Source organism: Osmerus eperlanus, chromosome 22 (genome assembly GCF_963692335.1).
Source record: "Osmerus eperlanus chromosome 22, fOsmEpe2.1, whole genome shotgun sequence".
Classification (NCBI taxonomy): domain Eukaryota; kingdom Metazoa; phylum Chordata; class Actinopteri; order Osmeriformes; family Osmeridae; genus Osmerus; species Osmerus eperlanus.
In genome coordinates, this window is record NC_085039.1 from 1,082,368 (window position 1) to 1,103,975 (window position 21,608).

Below are 21,608 nucleotides of genomic sequence, written 5' to 3' on the forward strand. Positions count from 1 at the left end.
GCAACATGATATGATGTGGTGATACAAATGTTTGACACTTTACAGCAAGTTGAGCTTCTTGTATTCATGTTACTAAACACTTGATTGGTTGACTCAAATCAAATCTACTGATGAAAAGCCAACTACCATTGAATGGAAGCCTAGATTGACTAATCACAGCTATTATCAATAATGTAATCTTTAGGGGAACTTGAAAATAAAAAGGATGATGTAACCCCCTTTCAGTGGTGAGATTGTGACCCGTAGGTTATGTAATCCAGGTAACTGTAACTTGAACCTTTGCAACACTATAATTCTTCCACTAGCTACTTCCTGGATACTCATGGAAGCTTTGTGTGTTGGTACATTCCCATGAAACTATAGGTGTTGTGATATGTGATACTTTTTGCTGGAAATATAAGCCATCTCTATCATTTATTTCTGTCCAATTTGGACTTGCAAGGTAAGGTAGCACCCAATCAAAGTAGGCCAACGTTTTCCAATATAATTTTTGGGGGGGACTAAGTATCTGATTAGGGTTCCAAAGACTGTCCTGTATTGTGAGATTCTCCAATGCACAATTATTTAGAAGTCCTAAGGTTTCTCTATGTGCTTTTAATTGAAGGTGAGACATCAAGTCTTGTTGAGAGTTCATAATGTGAATACATTAAATGAAAAGTGTCCTTTAGTCTCAAAGTATAACACATGAAGCGTTAATGAAACTGGCTCTCACAAATGTGTTAACAAGTGCAGGTGCTCAATTGTAGGTTCACAGCTGACACAAAGCTGCAAACCCAAACCATCTCTTAGTCATCCACTAACCTTTCTTTGACCATTAACTTCTTTCATTCTTAAAAAAAAGACCCATACAATATACCCTCAAAAATATATGTGTCCTTTGGATTAAAACAAGACTACTCCCATAAACACTGAACTGTATCCCCTCACCTTCCACAGAAAAATGCAGGGCCCTTAGGAAAATTCAGTTGGTCCACTGTGAGATGAAACAGAGTAGACAAGCAAGCCCAGAGTCTCCAAACAGCTGTTTGTATTCAGTGAGCTTCTAGAGACAGGAAGTTAAGATAGAGACAGGAAGTTAAGAACTTCTGGGCAGAGTTGTCTTCATGTTTCTTAGATCAGCTCAGTCTGGGCATCCTGGTGATAAAAGAGAGGCTCTTGTGTTTAAATCCTATTTTAGTGTTGTTTTATTTCAGTAATTTAGTTATTTCAATATGACTCCTTAATATTTTAGAAACTGTACTGAAATGACAGTATTATCGGTGACCACAGGCAATATCAACTTTAGTTGATTGATTTAGTTAGTTTGCCGAACTGATACTGAGATATATGTTATGAGGTGTTTGCAAGCCTTTCTGCATGCATGTGGTAGTGCATGCTTATTTCAGTGTGTGTGAGTACTATGAAACAAATTGAGGAGTATGTGTGCAATGTGGGTGTGCCTACGTGCATTTAAATGTGTGAAAGTAACACGTGGATCACAGAGCTATTGAAGCAGAAATGTAAAACTACAAATCCCAGAAGGAGTAAGACGTTCGTTGGTCTCGCCTCTTCGTTCATGTGCAGCCTTAGAATGACGTGATTGGTTTAAATTCCTGTGATTGACCATTTCTGCACCCAATGAAATGTCTTTTTGAAATAAGTTTTTGGGCAGTAGGCAGGCATATTACCAGCTCAGAGAAAGTGCCACGACTCCACACTCATCGGCTATTCTGAAAGAGAGAACTCAAGTCGTTGGGGTAAGAAAGTTACATTTCTACATCATTTGTAACGTGGCAAAATATTTTAAAGTATTTTTCAATTCAATTCGGTGTTAGGAACTGCTTTTACGTCCCAATGCCAATTTTGTAGGAGGTGCAAAAGGACGAATGAGTGTAGTTTGAAAATGAATTAATTTTCTCACATCAGGAAAAAATGCCCCCTCGAAGTGGGACATTTTTTCACAGTTACAGTGTTGCTGGATATTTTTTATTTGACAATTCAGTGTGAGCTTGAAATTCGATTCACTAACCTGTAACCAAAAGTTTTTCTTTACTTTGCAACGGGTTTCTGTGTAAACAATAACTCAGACGTTTTGGGCAACTTACGACCGGCGATTGTTGATCTTCAATCATATCAAAGTGTGTTTTATAATTGTTTGTCGAATGAAAGATTTTTATAAAGTTAAAAGTTTAGTTTTATAATTGATTGTGCATTAACCATGGGTGTACTTTCAGCCCTCGTGTATTACTGATTATAAAAGAAACGAAAGATGCAGACGTGCAGAAGGCAGTCAGGACTGATCAATCAACATCCTCTAATAAAATAAGCGACTGCAATGAATCTTCGACTGGAAGAGGAGGAGGTGGTGGAACATATGGAAAATTGCATCTCGACATTAGGAATCCTTTTAGACTTGTCTGACTCGAGAACCCAGTAAAATATTTACAGTGAAATTACACATTTATGTTCCTGAACTGTTACCAGCGAGAATAGGATGTTTGAGTGTGACGTTAACATTTAGATAACCAAATACTGTTCGACTAGGTGGTAAATTGTTCAGTTGTTGACGATTATTTAATTATTATGTTATTATTTAGTTTGTTAAGTTATTTTGTAGCAAATAAGTCGTAAAGCCAACTGAAACGTAAGGCAAGTGCTGTACTTTGTTACATAAGGTCCAGCACAAGGGGTTAATTGTCTGTAAAGACACGTAGCCCCCTTCAACTCCATGACTCTTTAGAGACTCCTATGTCAGCATAGTCAATGTTGGTAGGTGGGCTACATTTTACAGTGTCAGTCATACAATTCCGATTAGGGTTCATTTGATATATATATATTTATATATATATATATTTAATAATTTATGCAATAATTATTTATTACTCTTAGGTTTTACAATTAATTATGTCATTAAGTCTTCTTCCAGAACTGATATGAATTCCTATTTTAATAACACTGCTTACAACATAAGTGTACCATTATAATATAAAGAGAGGGGGTGTGTCCTTGTTTGATGCAGTGGGCACTCATCAGCACTTTTGTCACATTAAGCCTTGAGTGTTTGGGCAAAACACTTACCTTTACTGCACAATCAACTTAGATAGTCAGTTATTCGATTGTTATGGAAAAGTGTTGAACACATCCATATGATTAAGCAGTCAAACCAATCTGCACAGTTTATGTTAATTAGGGATCACTATGTAAAAGACGCATAGCACAGCTTGTGTCATCACTATAACCTATGGACTGGGTATTTTTTTAAAATTATCTTAAGGAATCAATGTGGGCAGCCCCTTTTTAATAATTTACCTTTTGTAAACTGATGACAGAATGTTGTCTTTGAACGTGTGGCTGAGGGAAGCCAAGTGTGTGTGTCAATCAAAGGTGTTGCATCACATGCATTCTCCTGTGGTCTAGAGGTTGAGACAGAACTCATCGTTGTTTTGTCCAAGTCCACAAATTTCTACGTAGCACATATTAAAACAAGCAGTTTTAGCCACAGTGCTGTACAATCAGCCAAAGCAAAACAAGGTATCAAAATAACAAACATTTATCACAGTCCAGTGACATTTCAGGCTGTCAGAAGTGAGCCCTACATTTGACCATCTTTAAAATGTGTCTATATAAAAATATGTGTATATTTAGTGTTAACATTTTCTGTTGTGTGCTTATAGCTTGGAGTTAATATACAAAATATGTGCTAAGGCTCATGCCTTCTAAATAGGCATTGGTAGGGAAGTTTAGGGTTTGACACACATTTTTTGTGTTACTATTTGTAATGGAAACAGATCAGTAAAAAATGTATTTAAGTAGTTTCTTCAAATGTCTACATTTGCATTTGTATTTATTTAGCTGACCTTTTATCCAAAGCAACATACAAATCGTGCATATAGAAAGTACAGTAGATCACGGATCAGAAGTAGACAGTTCTACAGTATGTTGATGTTCAGAATCAAGGAACAGTTTGTATTTAATAGTTGCAAATATCTTCAAATTCTAAAATGGTAATTGTACAACACTAGTAACTGACTAAGGAATAAAACACCTTAATGCCAACAAGTCAAATATAGGTGACTGTATTACTGTGTTGTGGTCTGAAGCAGTTGCAATGAACTCACCAGGGTCCCATTTGCAATTTCTTTAATATCTGGTCACAGTGTCACTATTTCATGTCCTAATAATGAAAAGAATAATGGGCAACAGAATCGTTTTGTTCATTTCAGAAAGTGGAGTCATGTTTCATGGCATTCTCTGTTTGATGAGTAACGGTGACCCGTAATTTTTCTGGCCTGTCTGTGTGTGTTTCTGTCTGGCCCAGGCTTAGCGGAGGGACACGATTAAACAGACATGGACGTCTACGACCCCCAGACTCTCGGCTTCATGGTCTTTGGTGGATTCATGGTGGTGTCGGCCATCGGGATTGCCCTGGTCTCCACCCTCTCCATGAAGGAGACCTCTTATGAGGAGGCCCTGGCCAAGCAACGGCGTGAGCTTAGCAAGACCCAACCCCAGCGCTCCGAAAAAAAGAAAAAAGAGAAGGCGTCCGAGAAGAAAGGCAAGGCCAGGAAGAAGGACGATCGGCCCAACGGTAAACTTCCTGACTCGGAATCAGTTGCTGAGCCCGTGGAGCTGATTAGTGAACCTGAGCCTGAGCTTGAACCCGAACCTGCACCAGAGCCCACCGCAGCCCCCGAGCCCGAACCTACGGCCCCCGAGCCTGCTGTTGTTGCTGCCGCTCCCGCTCCCGCCCCTGTAGACGTGGAGGCCCCTCCTGCCCCATCCCCGAAGGAGAAGAAGAAGAAGAAGGTTGCCAAAGTGGAGCCTGCCCCTGTACTGGAGACTGTCAAGGAAGTGCCTGTCATGGCTGTGCCGCCTGTAGCAGAGGTTGCCCCGGTGATTGCCGCTGCTCCTGTTCCGGTCACCAGTGAGTCACCAGCTGTTACCAAGGCTGAAGAGACCAAGACAGCAGCCCCCTCTAAGAAGAAGAAGTCCAAGGCGAAGGCAGAGCCAGGTTGGTACTGTTGCTGAAAAGGTTTTATTTTTTTAATGCCATAAAGTAAGACTGGCCTGGTCTAGAAAAAGCCTTTCCTACCTAGCCCTTTTTAATTTAGAGTATGTTTGGAAAACGTTTAATCAGTAAAGTAGCTTGATGGCTCAGCTCACTTGAAGGATATCTATTTGATATACCGACTGTTGTCACAGTGCACCAGGAAGTCAAACGAATGACGTGGATGAGATCATGTTATTCTCTTCTCTCTTCGTAGTGTCTGCTGTGGTGGACCCTGTTGATGCTCCCCTGCTTCTACCCTTCAAGACCCTGCTGTCCACAGTCAGCAGCATGACGTTCAGCGAAGGAGAAACCCAGAAGCTCATTGAGATCCTCAGTGACAAGCCCGGTCTGGCTCAGGATACCTGGCAACTGGTATGCTATTCTTCTTACCACACATACCTTCATTGTATGTGCAGTTAATAGACCTAGTTTCAAAAGTCAGACCAACAATACAATCAAGTACAAGACACTACAACACAATAGCTGAGCTTACACATATTTAGGTGTCACAGATGATTCAGAGTTAACAACAGAGAGGAGGGGACAAACTTTCTGGAAACAAAAACTGTCCTGTGGAAACCGTGGTTACGGTTAATCTGACCTAGACATGATGGTGCATGATAAATATCTTTGTCTGGGTTGAACACTCACTATGTGTCAACATTTCCCGCCAGCTCACTTCCAAACAGCCAAAGGTTGCAAATTAATGAAGCCTAGCAACACCTTAATGATAGAACACTCAGAGGACTTTCAAACGTTTGAGGAACATTTTACGAATATTGAGACCTAGACTGCGTTGTTGTTGGCACAATTATGTCTTGGTCATGATTAATATTTTTGACATAAAGCATTTTTGAGTATGAAGATGTGTCATGACATAAATGTGTTTTCTCGCTGTTCCATAAAGATATTCTAATATATATATATATCCAATGTATGTAATGTTTTGATCTTGTCATAGGCTTCTCAAAAGGGTGATCCCCTGGCTGTCCTGAAGAAGCATCTGGAAGAGAAGGAGAAGCAGCTGACAGCTGAGCAGCATGATACCACAACTGCCAAGAACCTTGTGAAGGAGCTGACCAAGGTAAACATCAGACCGACCCTCTGCAAAGTGACGAGACAGCAGAGCCTTTTTACTGAGAGCTAATATGTCGCTGACGGGTTGAAAGCTTGTTTGTCCAAAACCGTTACTTTTAAGGAGGTAAAATATATATATTTTCTAAATCTCTCTCTATTTATTTATACATATATATATTTAAATAATTGAACACCGCATCATCAAAGTTGGTATTGTGTCTTTACATATGGTCAGATACTTGCAAGATGGATGCGGGGGGAGCTGCGATGTTTTGTTGACAGTTGAAGTATCCAACTGAGTTACAAGATTTTGTCACAAACTCTCTTTTTAATATTTTAAATTGGCTAAATGTTTTGCCAATGCCATCAAACAGACATAAAGGGTGACCAATAGCATTGATTAATGAAAATACAATTATGAAGATACAAGGTTTCCGCCCTGCAGTGGAGTGTTTTGCATTTCCTCATCCGAGCAAAGTATTTGTTAAAACAAAAGTTAGTTAGAATCATCAGGTATGTAATGTCAGGACATTCTTGTTAACACAGGAGCTCAACGCAGAGAAGTCCAAGATGGCGTCGTTGGAGACCCGTCTGAGCTCCGAGCTGAAAGCCAGCTCCCAGGAGGTGAAGGCCCTGCAGACCCGCATGCAGGCCTCCTACCAGGATCACGTGGCCGAGACTCAGCAACTCAACCTCAAGGTCAGAGGTCATGACGGATGATGGATCTGGAAATTGACAAGATGCCTAAGATATTTTTTTATGTGTATTGTCTCTTTTACATAAGCAATAATATTAGTTGATATTCAATATTTTATATAAATATTCAAATATTATTAAAGGCTGGATCGGTAAGTTTTGCGATCCTAGCAATTTTGGCTTGAATTTGAAAGGATTCAAACCAAAATATCCCACCACCAAAATAGCCACTCCCCCAAAACACATGAAGGTGCTGCCTGACTACTGCTCCGATGTAGGTAGGTAGACAGACAAGTATCCTGTACAATCATTGCATTCAGTCCGAATGCCATCCAATCATTAAGTTTGGTCCGAACTAAATAATTGTACGTGTTTATTACACTCCTGCGACGCCCACAGATATCTGATTTATTTAAATTTGGCTGTCAAACCTTTAGATTTATTGGTTGCTATCAGGATGTGAAGTTTATTTCAGCAAATATGACGAAAAGTGTGTCTCAACAACATTACCTACCCTGCCTTTAAATTAGATTATTTTCTAAACATTCGACCCCATGGGCATGAGACATACTGCTGCCTGCTGGTACAAAGCACAGCCAGTACAGATGTTTTGCTTGGCCCTTTTTCTCCACACAGATCCAGAGCCTGCAGGAGCAGCTTGACAATGGTCCCAACGCACAGCTGGCTCGTCTGCAGCAGGAGAACTCAATCCTGAGGGACGCCCTCAACAAAGCCACCAGCCAGGCTGAGAGCAGGTAGGGCGTTTCCACCAGCAGTCAGCATTTTGTGTGCAGACTCTCCTACTTGGCCCCCGGTGACAGAAAATCAAGATGGAACCGGTCCCACTACATGCTCCTAGGTGGTTTAGGGTGTGCAGAGTGGGATTGTCTTCTTCTTGGAAAAAAATCAAGTTTAACACGTTTGTAATGCGACACATTGTCTCACTTTATCTCTCTCTCCCTCTATCTTTCTCTTTATTTCTCCCTCCATCTATTTTTTGTCTTTCTGGCTCCCAGGCAGAACGCGGAGCTGGCCAAGTTGAGGCAGGACTGTGTGCGTCTGGGCAGGGAGCTGGGAGAGAGGACCGAGGCGCTGCAAGTGGACGAGGAGCGCAGGAAAGCCCTGGAGGCGAAGGTGGCGGCCGCAGACGAGCAACTTTCCCAGATCCAGGTGAGCGCATTCCTACCCAGAGATTCCACTACGCACGCTGTAGTACATGCATTTGTAAGGGACAGTACCACATTAATACAGACAATGTCCTCGCTAAGCAAAATCCTACAGGATTGGATAGTGGAGATGAGCCAACCATTTGTGGCTCCTGACCTCTCTATTGATCCTCCAACCACAACTCAGAGCCATAGACCTAATCAGGACCTTCCCTGTAGCAGCCCTTTGCCCAATTCCATATCCTAGACTTCCAACCTTGTGCACTGATATAGTTGTATAGTAGATTATATAAGTATTATCCATATGGACGTTTCTTTAAAGCTGATTAGAGAGCAAGGTGTGTTCTTTCCACCTGCCTGTATCTTAATTTGCGTAATGAACCTGAAGTATGCTAAGGGCCTGTCATCTTTCCACTCTTCTTACATTTCTTTCTTTAAACTCTTTAACGCAGGTCATCCTCATTGAGGAGACTTGCCCTGCCTATAATCGATTATAATCATACCATGCGATGCCTTATAACACATCTCATTGGCTGCTGCAGGCCATCCATGCGGAGGGGGAGCAGGCGCTGCTTGAGAAGCTGGAGGGGGTGAGCCAGGAGCTGAGAGTGGCCCAGGAGACCAGCAGCACCATGCAGACCCAGCTGGAACAGGCCCATCAAGAAGCCGTCACTATGGCTGGTCAGTGGGCACGACACTTCTCACACACAACACCCCCCATTCTAAGACTGCTTCACTTGCATCCTTCCGGAAGGGCGTTCTGCCTTCATGGGCAATTTACAGATTCTTGATTTGTTGGCTATGCACAAGACCAAGGATATTGTTAAGTTATATACAAAAGGGAAGAATGTGCTTGCAGATATTTTCATTGGGGTCTATTGATAATGATGACGATTATGGGGTGATGAAGATGATGAGGATGATGATCCTCCACAGAGCTGCAGGAGCGTGTCACAGCCACCGAGGCAGAGCTGAAGGAGCGCTGTGAGGAGCTGGAGGCCCTTAGGGCCCAGAAGGAGCAGGCAGAGAAGGAGAAGGAGGAGGAGGTCCTCCTAAAGGATGAGCCAGTAGAGAGCCAAGCTGAGGAGCAGGTGATTGAGACTGTTACAGAAGCTGCCACCCCCTCAGAACCACAGGTAAGCTCAATTCCTTAGATACTGTAGCAGGTATTCAAGCCTACAACCCTTTTCTAATTTTTTCATAGGTTGAACTCAGTTCCGCTAAAATCCATGTTATTGCGTCCGATTAACATACAACTGCTGTATCTTTGCCATTGAATCTCAGCATATTGTTATTTCTTCTCAGGATGATGTTCCAGATGAGATAGAGATGCTAAAGAACAGGTACTAGAACAGGTTATATTCAAAATAAGTCAAATTTAATCAGTTTATCGATTTCTTCAATCTTTGAACCAGCCTTCCTCCTTAACAAATGATTTTTTCTTCTATTTTTAGTCTGAAGGAAAAGGAAAGCCAGGTAACCACTTTGGAAGAAGAGCTGAAGCAGTTAAGAGACGAACTGGAGCTTGTAAAAACAGCACAGACCATCCAAGAACCACAACAGAATGGGTATGTTGGCAGACTGGGGCACGCTACAGTACAGCCTGCTTTGAGTCTATACTATACTGTAAATACATTCTGCATAATGTATTTGTGCTTTTAGTCTTTCCATAAAGACCTTGCAAACCTTAAATATATGTGTTTGTTTTCCGGCTCTTCAGGGTGAAAGAAGAGGAAGACCAGATTGTGCAGATAGATAGTTCTGTAAGTTTCGGATAAATTATGGCTATACTCGGTTACTCAGTGTATGTCCTCTAGTGGTCTGGGTTGGTTCATATTGTTTTAATCTTGAACCATTCAGTGTCTGCTGTCACTACTACCTACCTTTCAAGGCATGCCCTTATCTGTTTTTCATATTTGTTTCTTTTTTTTAGGCTGCAAACATGGTTGAAATTGAACTTTTACAGAACAGGTATGCCCAGGATGCTTGATAAACAAACAAGTTTGAATTTGATTTCGTTTTGTATATGGGAAGCACATGTACACTCAGATTTTGCCCCAGTTGGAGAGCTGTATTGCACATGTGTATCTTAAGTTTGGATTCAGTCCTTCCTTTCATTCAAATGTTGTAGATATCTAGTTGTTAATAGAATTCAGATAAAATTAACATTAATAGCTTTAATAAGAACACATTCAAATGTCATGTAATTAGGTTCAGGATGACATTTGTCTACATCATTTGACAAAAATAGGACATTGTAAGTGGTGCAATCGAAAACCAGCAGATTTTCTTTTTTTTAATAGTTTGCAAGAAAAAGAAAGCACGATAACATCCCTCGAGGAACAACTACAGACAGTGAGAGCAGAGCTGGAGGCAAAGAGCACCAAAACTGTAAGTTGTCTGTTAACTTTATTTATCCATGTCCTGATCTTAGATGGTTACCTGGGCACATTGTTACTAATCAGACCAGGGTCATAAACTTAACAAATAAGCTGTTTAACTAGTACCATCACAAACAAACCACTGGAACAGTGCCAAAAATGTAAAATACTGTACTAACCCTAACCCTGCTCCTAGATAGTTCCTAATGACGGCTTTCATTTATTTATCAGCCGGAGAGGGATGTGGACACAGACCAGCTCCAGATCAGTCTGAAAGACAGAGAGAGCCAGGTGGCAGCATTGGAGGACGAACTCAAACAACTGAGGGACGACATAGAACTGGGAAAGAGCACCCAGGCTGTAAGTACAAATGCACTTGTAAATGTAATGGCTTCAAATGCAGCCCATGCATGAAATAGTCTCTTAAAAGACTCCTAAAGTTCTCTATGTAGAGTAGACGTCCATGAATCAAATTTAGGACTAAAAACAATTATCTAATTAAGTCTTTAGGCTCGAGCAAGAGGCTTGCAATTTCAGTAAGATGTTGTTGCTGCCTGCTATAGGAAAAGGCTCTGTTTGTAAGTGTGGTGATAAACTGTCTTTAATGTCTCTTCAATCCAGGGGTCTGGGAGTGAAACTGAAGCAGAACAACCATTTGAAAGGTATGTGTCTGTCCCCAGTGCTATAGACGGGCCCATAGCCGTTCCCATTTGGTTCAACTCCAAAATGTCCTTTTGAGTGCAAAGAAGGTGATTGACTGATGGGTATGTTGTGCCTTTAGTCTAGAGAAGGATTCACAGATGTTGTCTATGGAGGAGGAGCTCCAGCAGCTGAAAGAGGAAATGGAGCAAGTCAAGAACAAAAGTAACGTAAGTTGATGCCATGTGGGCGGACTCGCTCTTTTGTGTCGTTTTCAAGTCAATCTGGGATGATAAGGGAAGTTTAGGCCAGTTCCCCCTTGGGACTTAACAAAGGGTTCATATCTTGATAGTCAAAAAGGTTTATGCTCATGCGCAGCCTGCATGACTTGTGTTGGTTATTGAATAAAGTCTGAAAAACAGAGGTATCATTTGGAGTCCCTCTTTCGTAGATATGATCCTGTATTGAAGGATACAGAGATAACGGTAAACTGAACAAAAGCCTCAGGCAGTTCTTCGAATTTTAGTCGCGAGTTGAAATGTATATTACTAGTAATATGTTTATGTCTTCATATAAGGCGTGATTTTAATATTTAATTTAAAAGTTGAGACAAGATAACACTTTATTAAAACCCAGGCGGGGAAAGTTGCCGGCGTTCAACATTATATCCTCAGGGTCCAACTAATTCAAACTAATCTTCTGCTTGTAGGACCTCCGTGAGAAGAACTGGGCAGCCATGGAGGCCTTGTCTGCAGCTGAGAAGATGAATGTGGAGAGACTGGCCGAGGCTAAGGGGGCACTGGTCAGTAGCAGCACACCATCCTGATTGACCTCATAGAAAGCCACAATTTACTCACAGCTAAACCATTTCAATTGTTAATATACTTCTTTAAGTGCTTATTTTGAAGAGTACAGTAGTGGTGGTAGTTTTTGCATCTGACTGTCTTTTATAGCCCTAGTGGTAGATACAATATTCAAATATTGTATACTATATACAATAATTTCAAATATTAGTCTTGTTCATCTAGAAAAATGAATAACGTGTGCTGATATTTTTGTTTGTAGAGCCAAGCTGAAGATGCACTGACATCCTTCCAGACAGAATCCATTAAGACTCTTCAGATCCTCTTCCCCGACATCCCCTTAGAAACTGAGCAGGTGTGTTCATTTTTAACTATTTCATATGTAAACACTAGAGAGGGTACAATTTCTGGGGAAATTGTAGGGTGTGCTTGCTTGCTTCGGTTGCATTTTTACAACTGATATTTCTGTATATTTTATATAAAAATGCATAGGGCCTACTTATTATTTATAAAGATTACATAGATTTAAAAGCATCTTTTTTTTGCTGCTCATTTACAACTCAAAATACGAGTTAAGTGTAGAATGAAATATGATGTCTTCTAATTTCCCCTGCAAGAGGCAGCCTCATAGCTGAATCAACGAATAAATTTGGCAGACCGGTGTAAAAATTGACCTAATCTCTGTGATTTAAACGTCCTTTTAAGTTTTCCCTTCTCGTGATATTTTCAGGCATTTAGCCTACTCATATTGCATTCATTCATTAATAAAGAACCACCTTTGAAGATTATTCTACGACGTTACCGGCAGTAGAAGATGGAATCGCGATTCAAACATTACCATCTGCTAACTGAAAAATGCCCCCAAAAACGTAAATAAGCTTGACATTTATTTAGTGGAAAATCGCTCATTCATAAAAAGCTCACTGGTAGCGGTCATTGTCAGTAACAACGCAAAATGCGATATAGCCCTGTGTGGAGAAGCCCCGGTAAATTCTACTACAGTACAGTACTAGACTACTGCTGTGTTCGTCTTGGTAGCGATTGCGTTGGTTGAATTCTATTTAACGTTCCGTTGTACGGTTTAGGCTGAAATTAATTATTTTCATGAACAGATTGACAAAGTTTAGGCTGTGGCAATGAAGTTCAGGTTAGTAGTCAGATAGTTTCACCTATTGAAAGACTTTTGATTTAAGTAAGGGGAGTGCCGAACATGTTCTGTCGCCGTTTGACTTCCTAAACAGCTGTGTACTGTAGATGTTTTTGTAGTGTGTCTCGCGTAAGCTACAGCGTTGCAGTGAGCAACACTGGTTTGAAACCATAGGTAATGATAATTTCACCAACAAATCGTTTACTTGTAATGTAATGTCATAATAAATCCTACAACGAAAATGTATTTGTGAGGAATGTTTATTTTAACGATTGAAAACAGATGCATCATAGACCACTAGTATGTGTTGCCCGGGCAACAGAGGCTAATGTCATGCTAATGCTTCAGTGAAATAGTAGACTGCCGTTTCCGAAAGTAGATGTGGGCCTACTTCCTTAATAATATCAGCTAATATTGTACATTACATTTCACAATTGTGTTTCACATCACAAAGTAAAATGAGTAAATAGTTATCACCCTGGCCTCTTTGCTTGTGGCGTTTCTGCAGCTGCCTTGCAGTAAAGCTATAGTTAGCCTAGCTATCCCCCAAGTTAACAGATGCGAAACGAATGTCTGCACGCGTGTTTTCGTGACGTTAGTGACGTTAGTAAAGTCAGTGACTGTGGCTAGCAAATTAGCCACCGTTAGCTTCACTTTTAGCCACAAAAACTTAACTTGAGCCTAAACCATGCAACGGAACGTAAATAAAAATACAAGCAACTCAATCGCTACCAAGACGAAACGTTTGACACCTAGGTTGTCTATGTAGGACAAATATTGACGAAGATTTAGGGGGGCAAAAAGAAATAAAAATAATAATATACAGTTAGGTCCATAAATATTTGGACATTGACACAATTTTCATCATTTTGGCTCTGTATACCACCACAATGGATTTGAAATGAAACAATCAAGATGTGCTTTAAGTGCAGACTTTCAGCTTTAATTTCAGGGTATTTACATCCAAATCAGGTGAACGGTGTAGGAATTACAACACATTTTATATGTGCCTTTTTAAGGGACCAAAAATAATTGGACAAACTAACATAATAATAAATCTAATTGTCACTTTTAATACTTGGTTGCAAATCCTTTGCAGTCAATGACAGCCTGAAGTCTGGAACCCATAGACATCACCAGACGCTGGGTTTCGTCCCTGGTGATGCTCTGCCAGGCCTCTACTGCAACTGTCTTCAGTTCCTGCTTGTTCTTGGGGCATTTTCCCTTCAGTTTTGTCTTTAGCAAGTGAAATGCATGCTCAATTGGATTTAGGTCAGGTGATTGACTTGGCCATTGCAGAACATTCCACTTCTTTGCCTTAAAAAACTCTTTGGTTGCTTTCGCAGTATGCTTCGGGTCATTGTCCATCTGCACTGTGAAGCGCCGTCCTATGAGTTCTGAAGCATTTGGCTGAATCTGAGCAAATAATATTGCCAGAAACACTTCCGAATTCATCCTACTGCTTTTGTCAGCAGTCACATCATCAATAAATACAAGGGAACCAGTTCCATTGGCAGCCATACATGCCCACGCCATAACACTACCTCCACCATGCTTCACTGATGAGGTGGTATGCTTTGGATCATGAGCAGTTCCTTCCCTTCTCCATACTCTTCTCTTCCCATCATTCAGGTACAAGTTGATCTTGGTCTCATCTGTCCATAGGATGTTGTTCCAGAACTGTACAGGGTCTTTTAGATGTTTTTTGGCAAACTCTAATCTGGTCTTCCTGTTTTTGAGACTCACCAATGGTTTACATCTTGTGGTGAACCCTCTGTATTTACTCTGGTGAAGTCTTCTCTTAATTTTTGACTTTAACACAGATACGCCAACCTCCTGGAGAGTGTTCTTGATCTGGCCAACTGTTGTGAAGGGGTTTTTCTTCACCAGGGAAATAATTCTTCTGTCATCCACCACAGTTGTTTTCCGTGGTCTTCCGGGTCTTTTGGTGTTGCTGAGCTCACCAGTGCGTTCTTTCTTTTTAAGAATGTACCAAACAGTTGATTGAGCCACACCTAATGTTTTTGCTATCTCTCTGATAGGCTGAAAAATCAAAACAAACCTAACGATGGCTTGCTTCACTGATGGTGACAGCTCTTTGGACTTCATATTGAGAGTTGACAGCAACAGATTCCAAACACAAATACCATACTTGAAATGAACTCTAGACCTTTTATCTGCTCCTTGTCAATGAAATAACAAACTCCCATGAGGGAATAACATACACCTGGCCATGGAACAGCTGAGCAGCCAATTGTCCAATTACTTTTGGTCCCTTAAAAAGGGGGGGGCCACATATAAAATGTATTGTAATTGCTACACCGTTCACCTGATTTGGATGTAAATACCCTGAAATTAAAGCTGAAAGTCTGCACTTAAAGCACATCTTGATTGTTTCATTTCAAATCCATTGTGGTGGTATACAGAGCCAAAATGATAAATTGTGTCAATGTCCAAATATTTATGGACCTAACTGTATGTGAGAGAACAAAGGTTGTGCCCTTGCCGAAGGCAAAGCACACCCAATAAGGGTTATGAGAGTTTTAACTCATTCATTATATGGCATGATGGAGTTTGACCTAATAAATGTATGTTTCTGCTCACCAGAACAACTGGCTGGACTTATTTATCCAGCAAGCACAGGAGAGTAAACATCTACAGCATCAGGAAGCTCAGCAGGAGAACATTCAAACAACAGACTCTGGGGTAAGGACTGCAGGTCCTTTATGGTCTGTTTACTTTATGACTGTGATGAACGTTTGAGCTTGTATCTAAAAACATTGAACAAAGTCACCAACATGGCTTCTGTCATCACTTCAGGAACTCTTGTCAAAACTTCAAGAGGCAGAGGAATCACAGAAAACACTACAGGTGGAATGTGAGCAGTACAGAACAGTCCTAGCTGAAACTGTAAGGAAACATACTACTTCTAGAGTATTTACTCTAGCTTTACTCCCAACCTCATTTAATTTGATTTGTGAGGGGATTTCTGTGTTTTCAGTAATCAGTAATTTCACACAGGACAGGATATATTGAGGTGGGGCACATGTATGAGAATGCAGGAAGGACGAGACTAGAGATGGCTTTGCTGAGGAAAGTCATGAATAATTGTCAAATAGGGAATGTCACACTGCAGCATGAAACACAGTCTGACTGCATTCTCTCGCTTTCTCTCCTTTTTTCCATCTCCTTCCAGGAGGGCATGCTGAAGGACCTTCAGAAGAGTGTGGAGGAAGAGGAACTAGTCTGGAAGGCCAAGATAGCGGAGGCTGAGGAGCAACGGCAAGCAGTATGTGTTTTTTTCTGAAGTTTGTTCTGTGTCTTACCTCAATATATTTTAACAAGATCCATTGTGCCTTTTGTCCTCCAGGCTCTAGATCAGGTGAAGGTGTTGGAAGAAGCCCACGAGGCCATGACAACAGAGGGTGAAAACACAGACCAGGTAGAGGACTCACCTATTTTGTCCATAGACACACAGTGCCTAAACTTTAGTCCATGCCTTAGAATACAAGGGGGTGTTGCAATTATTATTATATATATATATATTTTTTTTTTTCCATGACAATATTGAATGAAGTTGGTTGAATGAAGTTATAGTTCTATAGTGCCAACTAGTTTTGCGTCACCCATTAGTTTTACCAGTTCAAAAATAATATTTCCTTGTATAGATGTGGAAAACATTGTTGAAAAATATTTGTACCCTATTCTCTGCAGCTGAAAGAACAGGTGATGCTTCTAGAAGCCCAGCTGGAGAAACAGTTGGAATCTATTAGCTTCAGCCAGACCTACGCTGAGGAGGTGGCCCAGGTAAGACAGTCTGGATTGTGAGGAGGAATCTGTTTTCATTTTGATAAACTATCAACTACTTTACAGAAGACAAAAAATATTGCGTTTCAGCCAATACGATTTTAACCTCCTCCTTATATATAAAATATAGTATATGTATTTCTGAAAGCTACATGCGAGACTGCTTCTGCCGCTGTCTAGCATAGTATTGCTGTACATTGACTATGAATGTTCTTTGTTCTCGCAGCTGAAGGGTTTGTTATCAGAGACACAGAGCCAGCTGGAGGTGGCTAAGTCAGAAGCACAGAACCAGGCAATGGAACTGTCTCTGGTATGTTTAACCTCTGTTCTCGTGGACGTGTTTTTATCAAGCTCTCTGGGCTGTGTGGTCTACTGGTTTACAATAGCCATGTTTGAATACCCTGATAATGCTATCTCTCATTCGGGGTGCTTGTCTGATGGAACTAGAGCTCTATAACTGTGAATCTTTTTAAAGAAGAGAGGTCCAAAGTCCAGAAGGGCAGTTTTCATTATCTGAGACATTCCCATCAAAAAGACAAACAGACTGCAATTGTTTCACAGACCCACTTCCACGACATTTAACTGCATCTGTAACAAATGCACCAACTGTCTTAATGACATTGCCATGAGATGCTGTCAACTTAATGACAGCATCAGCTATGCCAATCATTAGGATCCTATCTGCTTTTGCTTCCCACTCAAAGTGTCCTGTCAACTGCAGATCTCTCATTAGATGACTCCATCCCCAGTACTAACCTGAACCACTGAGGGATGTTGAAAACATCTGAGCCATTATCAGCGGTTCAGGGCAACATGTACTGTACACTTCATAGATCCACTTCATAGGGGCCTCTTTCAATGGTCGACTGTATGTTTGAGTCCCCGCTTCCTGTTCCAGGTCAGGGGGCAGCTGAGCGAGGCGGTGGAGTGCGCGCAAAGCGAGGAGACGCCCTCCGAGACCCCCTCTCAGGTCAGGGTGCCAGGCCAGCTGGGTTCACCCTGTACTGGCCTCAGAGAACTATCAGACCATGGAGCTTTCCAACCAAGCTAACAGCATCGCCACACTACTAAAAACGTTGCTCTTTGTACCAGTTAAACTACCGTAAACCAAGCTCTAAGTTTGGTACTTTATCTTTTACCACTAACACTATGTATTGATGACTGATCTAGAAACGTCCATGGAATTGAATTGTGGTCGTTAGTCTTCTTTGTGAATTTTTTCGGGCTTGAACATTGTCACATACTGAAGATATGTCCCATTTCACCCCAGATGGAACAGTTGGGTTGAAAAAGGAACAGTGTTTGGAAGGTTCTATTATCCAGTCTGATAGTTCTCAAAGGCTGCAGCTTGTAATATGAGGAGCTAACCATTGCTTATATTCTGCATGAGGCGAGCAAGGCAACTAAACAACTAAAACTATCACCATAAAGACTTCTGTATTGAACATATTTGTGTGGAGAAATGCAGACATGCCATTACCAAATAACACAGTTTAACACTGCATACTTTGTAGGACCCAGAGCTCAGTGGTAAGGGAGCAAGGTGGTCTCTACGTTGTCCAAAAGCTTTTTTAAGAGCACCACTAATCACCAAAAGCACCTTGAGCTACAATTCTTGTATGAAATGTGCTATATAAATAAAGTCTTACTTACTTACCTAGCTTTCCCCAAACAATGATATGACCAATCATGAGTATCTCCAACTTCTTTTCAGCTCCTTTGGGCTACTAGATCAATGATCTAGTATTTCCTTTGAAAAGCTGTGAAACTTGAAATGTCAGCTTTGAAAGAGCAAAGCTATCATGCTATTTCCAGGCCCTTTTCCTGAAAAGGAGGAGAAAAAAACATAATCTAATAATTAGAAAGTGCATTTATAAACTATTGAATTTATTGATGTTTTTTTTTTTATGTTTTTGCCCTCGAGAAGCTATATGAGATGTATAGGTAATGCAGCAGGGAGCTGGTTTGTAGGAGGGGGATGTTTTAGAACTGGGCCCAGCTCTGGTGTTGTCACTAGTCTAACAGTATGTGTCATTGTCTGTTTGCGTCCCACAGATCCAAACCCAACTTGAACAGTCCACAAATAAGCTGCAAACCGAGGAGGAGATGAGACAGCAGCTGGCCAGTGACTATGAAGAGGTAACACAACGAACAGTCAGACAGGCCCGATCTAGTCAATCCCAGTGTTTTACTAATGAAGTGTGGTTTGTAAGTAAAATTGCTTGACCTGGTATGCTTAGCTTATTGACACAAATTACAGACTGCACCTTTTTAAGACATGTCACTGTCAACTTAATCGTTTCATTGTGTTTAAGTGTTAGAGAAATTAAGGATGTAACCTTTATACTGCATGAAAATAACAGTGTGGAAATATTTCCTACCTAATAATGTGTTATGAAAACTGATCTGGCGTGCAAAATAGATATGAAACATGTTTATGTTGTATAAATAATCATGCATGAAGACTAGACTTTATACAACTCTGTACCGCCATTGTTAGGGCTTGCTTGTGGACCCAAGCGCACGACACAAGGCGTAGAGGTTCAGGGGGGGGGGGTTATTGGGGGGGTTATTGAAACAAGAGACAGACCGGAGGAACAATGAAGGGCAGACGGGGCAGGGCAGGCAAGGTATGGTAGATGGAGCTGGTGGATCTGCAAACAAAAAAGGCAAGTAAGGATCTAGTCAACAGCTGAATTAGACTGTCAGTAACCAACAGGACTGACTGCGTAAACAGAGCAGACGATCTGGTGGTGAGTGGAAGGAACACCAGGATTGAAGTACTGTTGGGTTGATGAAGTGAGGGATGGCAGGTGTGTAGGTTTGACAGGTAAGCTTGATAAGATGGTCTTGAATACCGGAGCCTGGAATCAGGAAGTGGAGGGCGTGACAGCCATAGACTTGTCTCCTTGCTGCAAGAATAAACCGTCGATCTACTTTGACTCCAGCGGCTCTGCATTTCTTGAGGAATAATTCTAACATTAAGCAATGACATATAGGTTTGCTAGAATGATATGAAACCAAGTTTTACTCTTTCCTACAGACTCAGAAGTGTGTTGCTGCGCTGCAGACCCAGATGGACCAAATGAAGGCAGCAGAGGAGTGTTCCTCTGCAGAACTAAAGGTCATTGTCTCTGTTCAGTTTCACAAAATCCTTTACACTGTCTGTTTATGCATCAGTTAGCAGTAACTTCAGTAATTTCCTCAGCACTTATTTCTCTGTCAACTATTATGTCAAAATAGTGTATGTTAAATAATATTTTCAACCAGTTATTGCCAAACTTCACATCAGGGGAAGAGTCAAAGATTAACATCAAATGAACACCAATTTTAATGGGACTCTAAACAGAAACATTTTCTTCAACCTTATTGTTCCTTTCCGCTGTGTTCTACTTGTACAGGAGAGATTAGAGAAGGAGAAACGGTTGACCAAAGACTTGGGCCAAGCAGCCACCAAGCTGCAGCAGCTTCTCAAGGCCACCCAGGAGCAGCTCGCCAAAGAGAAGGACACCGTCAAAACCCTTCAGGACCAGCTTCTGGGACAGGTAGCCTGAGTTCATTCAGTCAATAGCAAAGTTACAATTGGTTACTGACTGTAAACGTGTTCAGAAGTATCTGTTGGTTTATTTCCTGCTGTTTGTTTCCAGAATGAATCTGAAGAGCCAAAGGAAGGGACGTCCGTCTGAGAAGACAGAACAGACATGACACAACTTGCCAACATGCCTTAAAACTTTATACTCATTGTTTTATTGTCTTCTACTCTGTATCGTAGTTTATTTAGTTGAACAGTATCAATTGTGTTAAGGTACAGGGAGTATAGCAGTTTTGTGTATGCATTTTTATTATGTTGAAACCAACAATCAATTGAGGATCTGTCTGGCTATGTCAGAAAGCTCCTGTGTTTTTACCTTTACATTCCTAAGAACACTTAAATTGTCCAGTGTTATTCAAAAGGGAAAATGCTTGCATGTTACACGTGCAGCGACTGGTGCAATCACTTTGTTCTCTTGTCTGACCTTTTGTATGAAAAGTAAGGTTATTCATGGTACAGAGGCAATTCAACATTCGTGCATTTTACTCTTTGTAGTGGATTGCTACCAAATGTGAGAATTTGTAACTAAATAAAATATGTAGACAAGTATTGGTTGTGTTCATTCAATATAATGTTCTGGTAGCCCAAGAGAAACATGTTTCGGTCCTGTCAAAATGTCCTGTTTACATACTTTGGAAAGGAATGCAACCGTTTATTTTCGAAAACAAGTTGACTGGGTGTGTCCTCAGATGGCTACCTAAACACTGAGTATGTTACTTTCATTTTCCTTCAAAGACTGCATCAAGTATCTAGTCTGTAAAGGATCGCCCGGGTTTTTGCCTCCGAACGCTAAAGCCGCATTCCGCTTGGCCTGCCGGTACACATCAGCTGCCTCTGGAGTCCTACCAGCCAATAAAGTCCAATAGGCCTCCTTCAGCTTGATGGCATCCCTCACCTCCAGCGTCCACCACCGGGTTCGAGGGTTGCCGCCGCGACATGCACCGACCACCTTGCGGCCGCAGCTCCGGTCAGCCGCCTCAACAATGGAGGCCCGGAACATGGCCCATTCGGACTCAATGTCCCCGGCCCCCCCGAGACATGATCGAAGTTCTCCCAGAGGTGGGAGTTCCCCTCTTTAAAAAGGGGGACCGGAGGGTGTGCTCCAACTTTAGGGGGATCACACTCCTCAGCCTCCCTGGGAAAGTCTATTCAGGGGTTCTGGAGAGGAGGGTCCGTCAGATTGTCGAACCTCGGGTTCAGGAGGAGTGTGGTTTTCGTCCTGGCCGTGGAACTGTGGACCAGCTCTACACCCTCGGCAGGGTCCTGGAGGG

General features: G+C 41.4%; 1 protein-coding gene across 2 annotated transcripts; it reads left to right on the top strand.

Moving 5' to 3' along the window:
* The first annotated feature begins 1,626 nt into the window (after positions 1-1,626).
* rrbp1b (ribosome binding protein 1b) lies at positions 1,627-20,886 on the top strand. Of its 2 annotated transcripts, XM_062447895.1 has the most exons (30): positions 1,627-1,736; positions 4,298-4,990; positions 5,244-5,401; positions 5,991-6,113; positions 6,653-6,805; positions 7,439-7,557; positions 7,819-7,972; positions 8,511-8,649; positions 8,905-9,104; positions 9,274-9,311; positions 9,423-9,536; positions 9,689-9,731; positions 9,902-9,939; positions 10,272-10,359; positions 10,581-10,709; positions 10,971-11,011; positions 11,131-11,218; positions 11,698-11,790; positions 12,054-12,146; positions 15,546-15,644; positions 15,759-15,848; positions 16,135-16,227; positions 16,309-16,380; positions 16,653-16,745; positions 16,972-17,055; positions 17,644-17,715; positions 18,801-18,884; positions 19,789-19,869; positions 20,147-20,290; positions 20,393-20,886. In XM_062447895.1, exons 2-30 carry the CDS (start codon positions 4,327-4,329, stop codon positions 20,429-20,431), a joined length of 3,426 nt encoding a protein of 1,141 aa, XP_062303879.1. In that variant the 5' UTR covers positions 1,627-1,736; positions 4,298-4,326; the 3' UTR covers positions 20,432-20,886. The 2 variants fall into 2 exon arrangements, with proteins under 2 accessions (XP_062303879.1, XP_062303880.1); XM_062447896.1 differs by lacking the exon at positions 17,644-17,715.
* The last annotated feature ends 722 nt before the right edge of the window (positions 20,887-21,608 follow it).

Excerpts from the sequence above, each read along its gene's own strand:
- rrbp1b (XM_062447895.1), top strand. The coding sequence starts at position 4,327 with ATGGACGTCTACGACCCCCAGACTCTCGGCTTCATGGTCTTTGGTGGA. Across the intron at positions 9,940-10,271 it reads ATTGAACTTTTACAGAACAG|TTTGCAAGAAAAAGAAAGCA; the intron begins GTATGCCCAGGA and ends TTTTTTTAATAG. Across the intron at positions 17,056-17,643 it reads AGGCAATGGAACTGTCTCTG|GTCAGGGGGCAGCTGAGCGA; the intron begins GTATGTTTAACC and ends TTCCTGTTCCAG.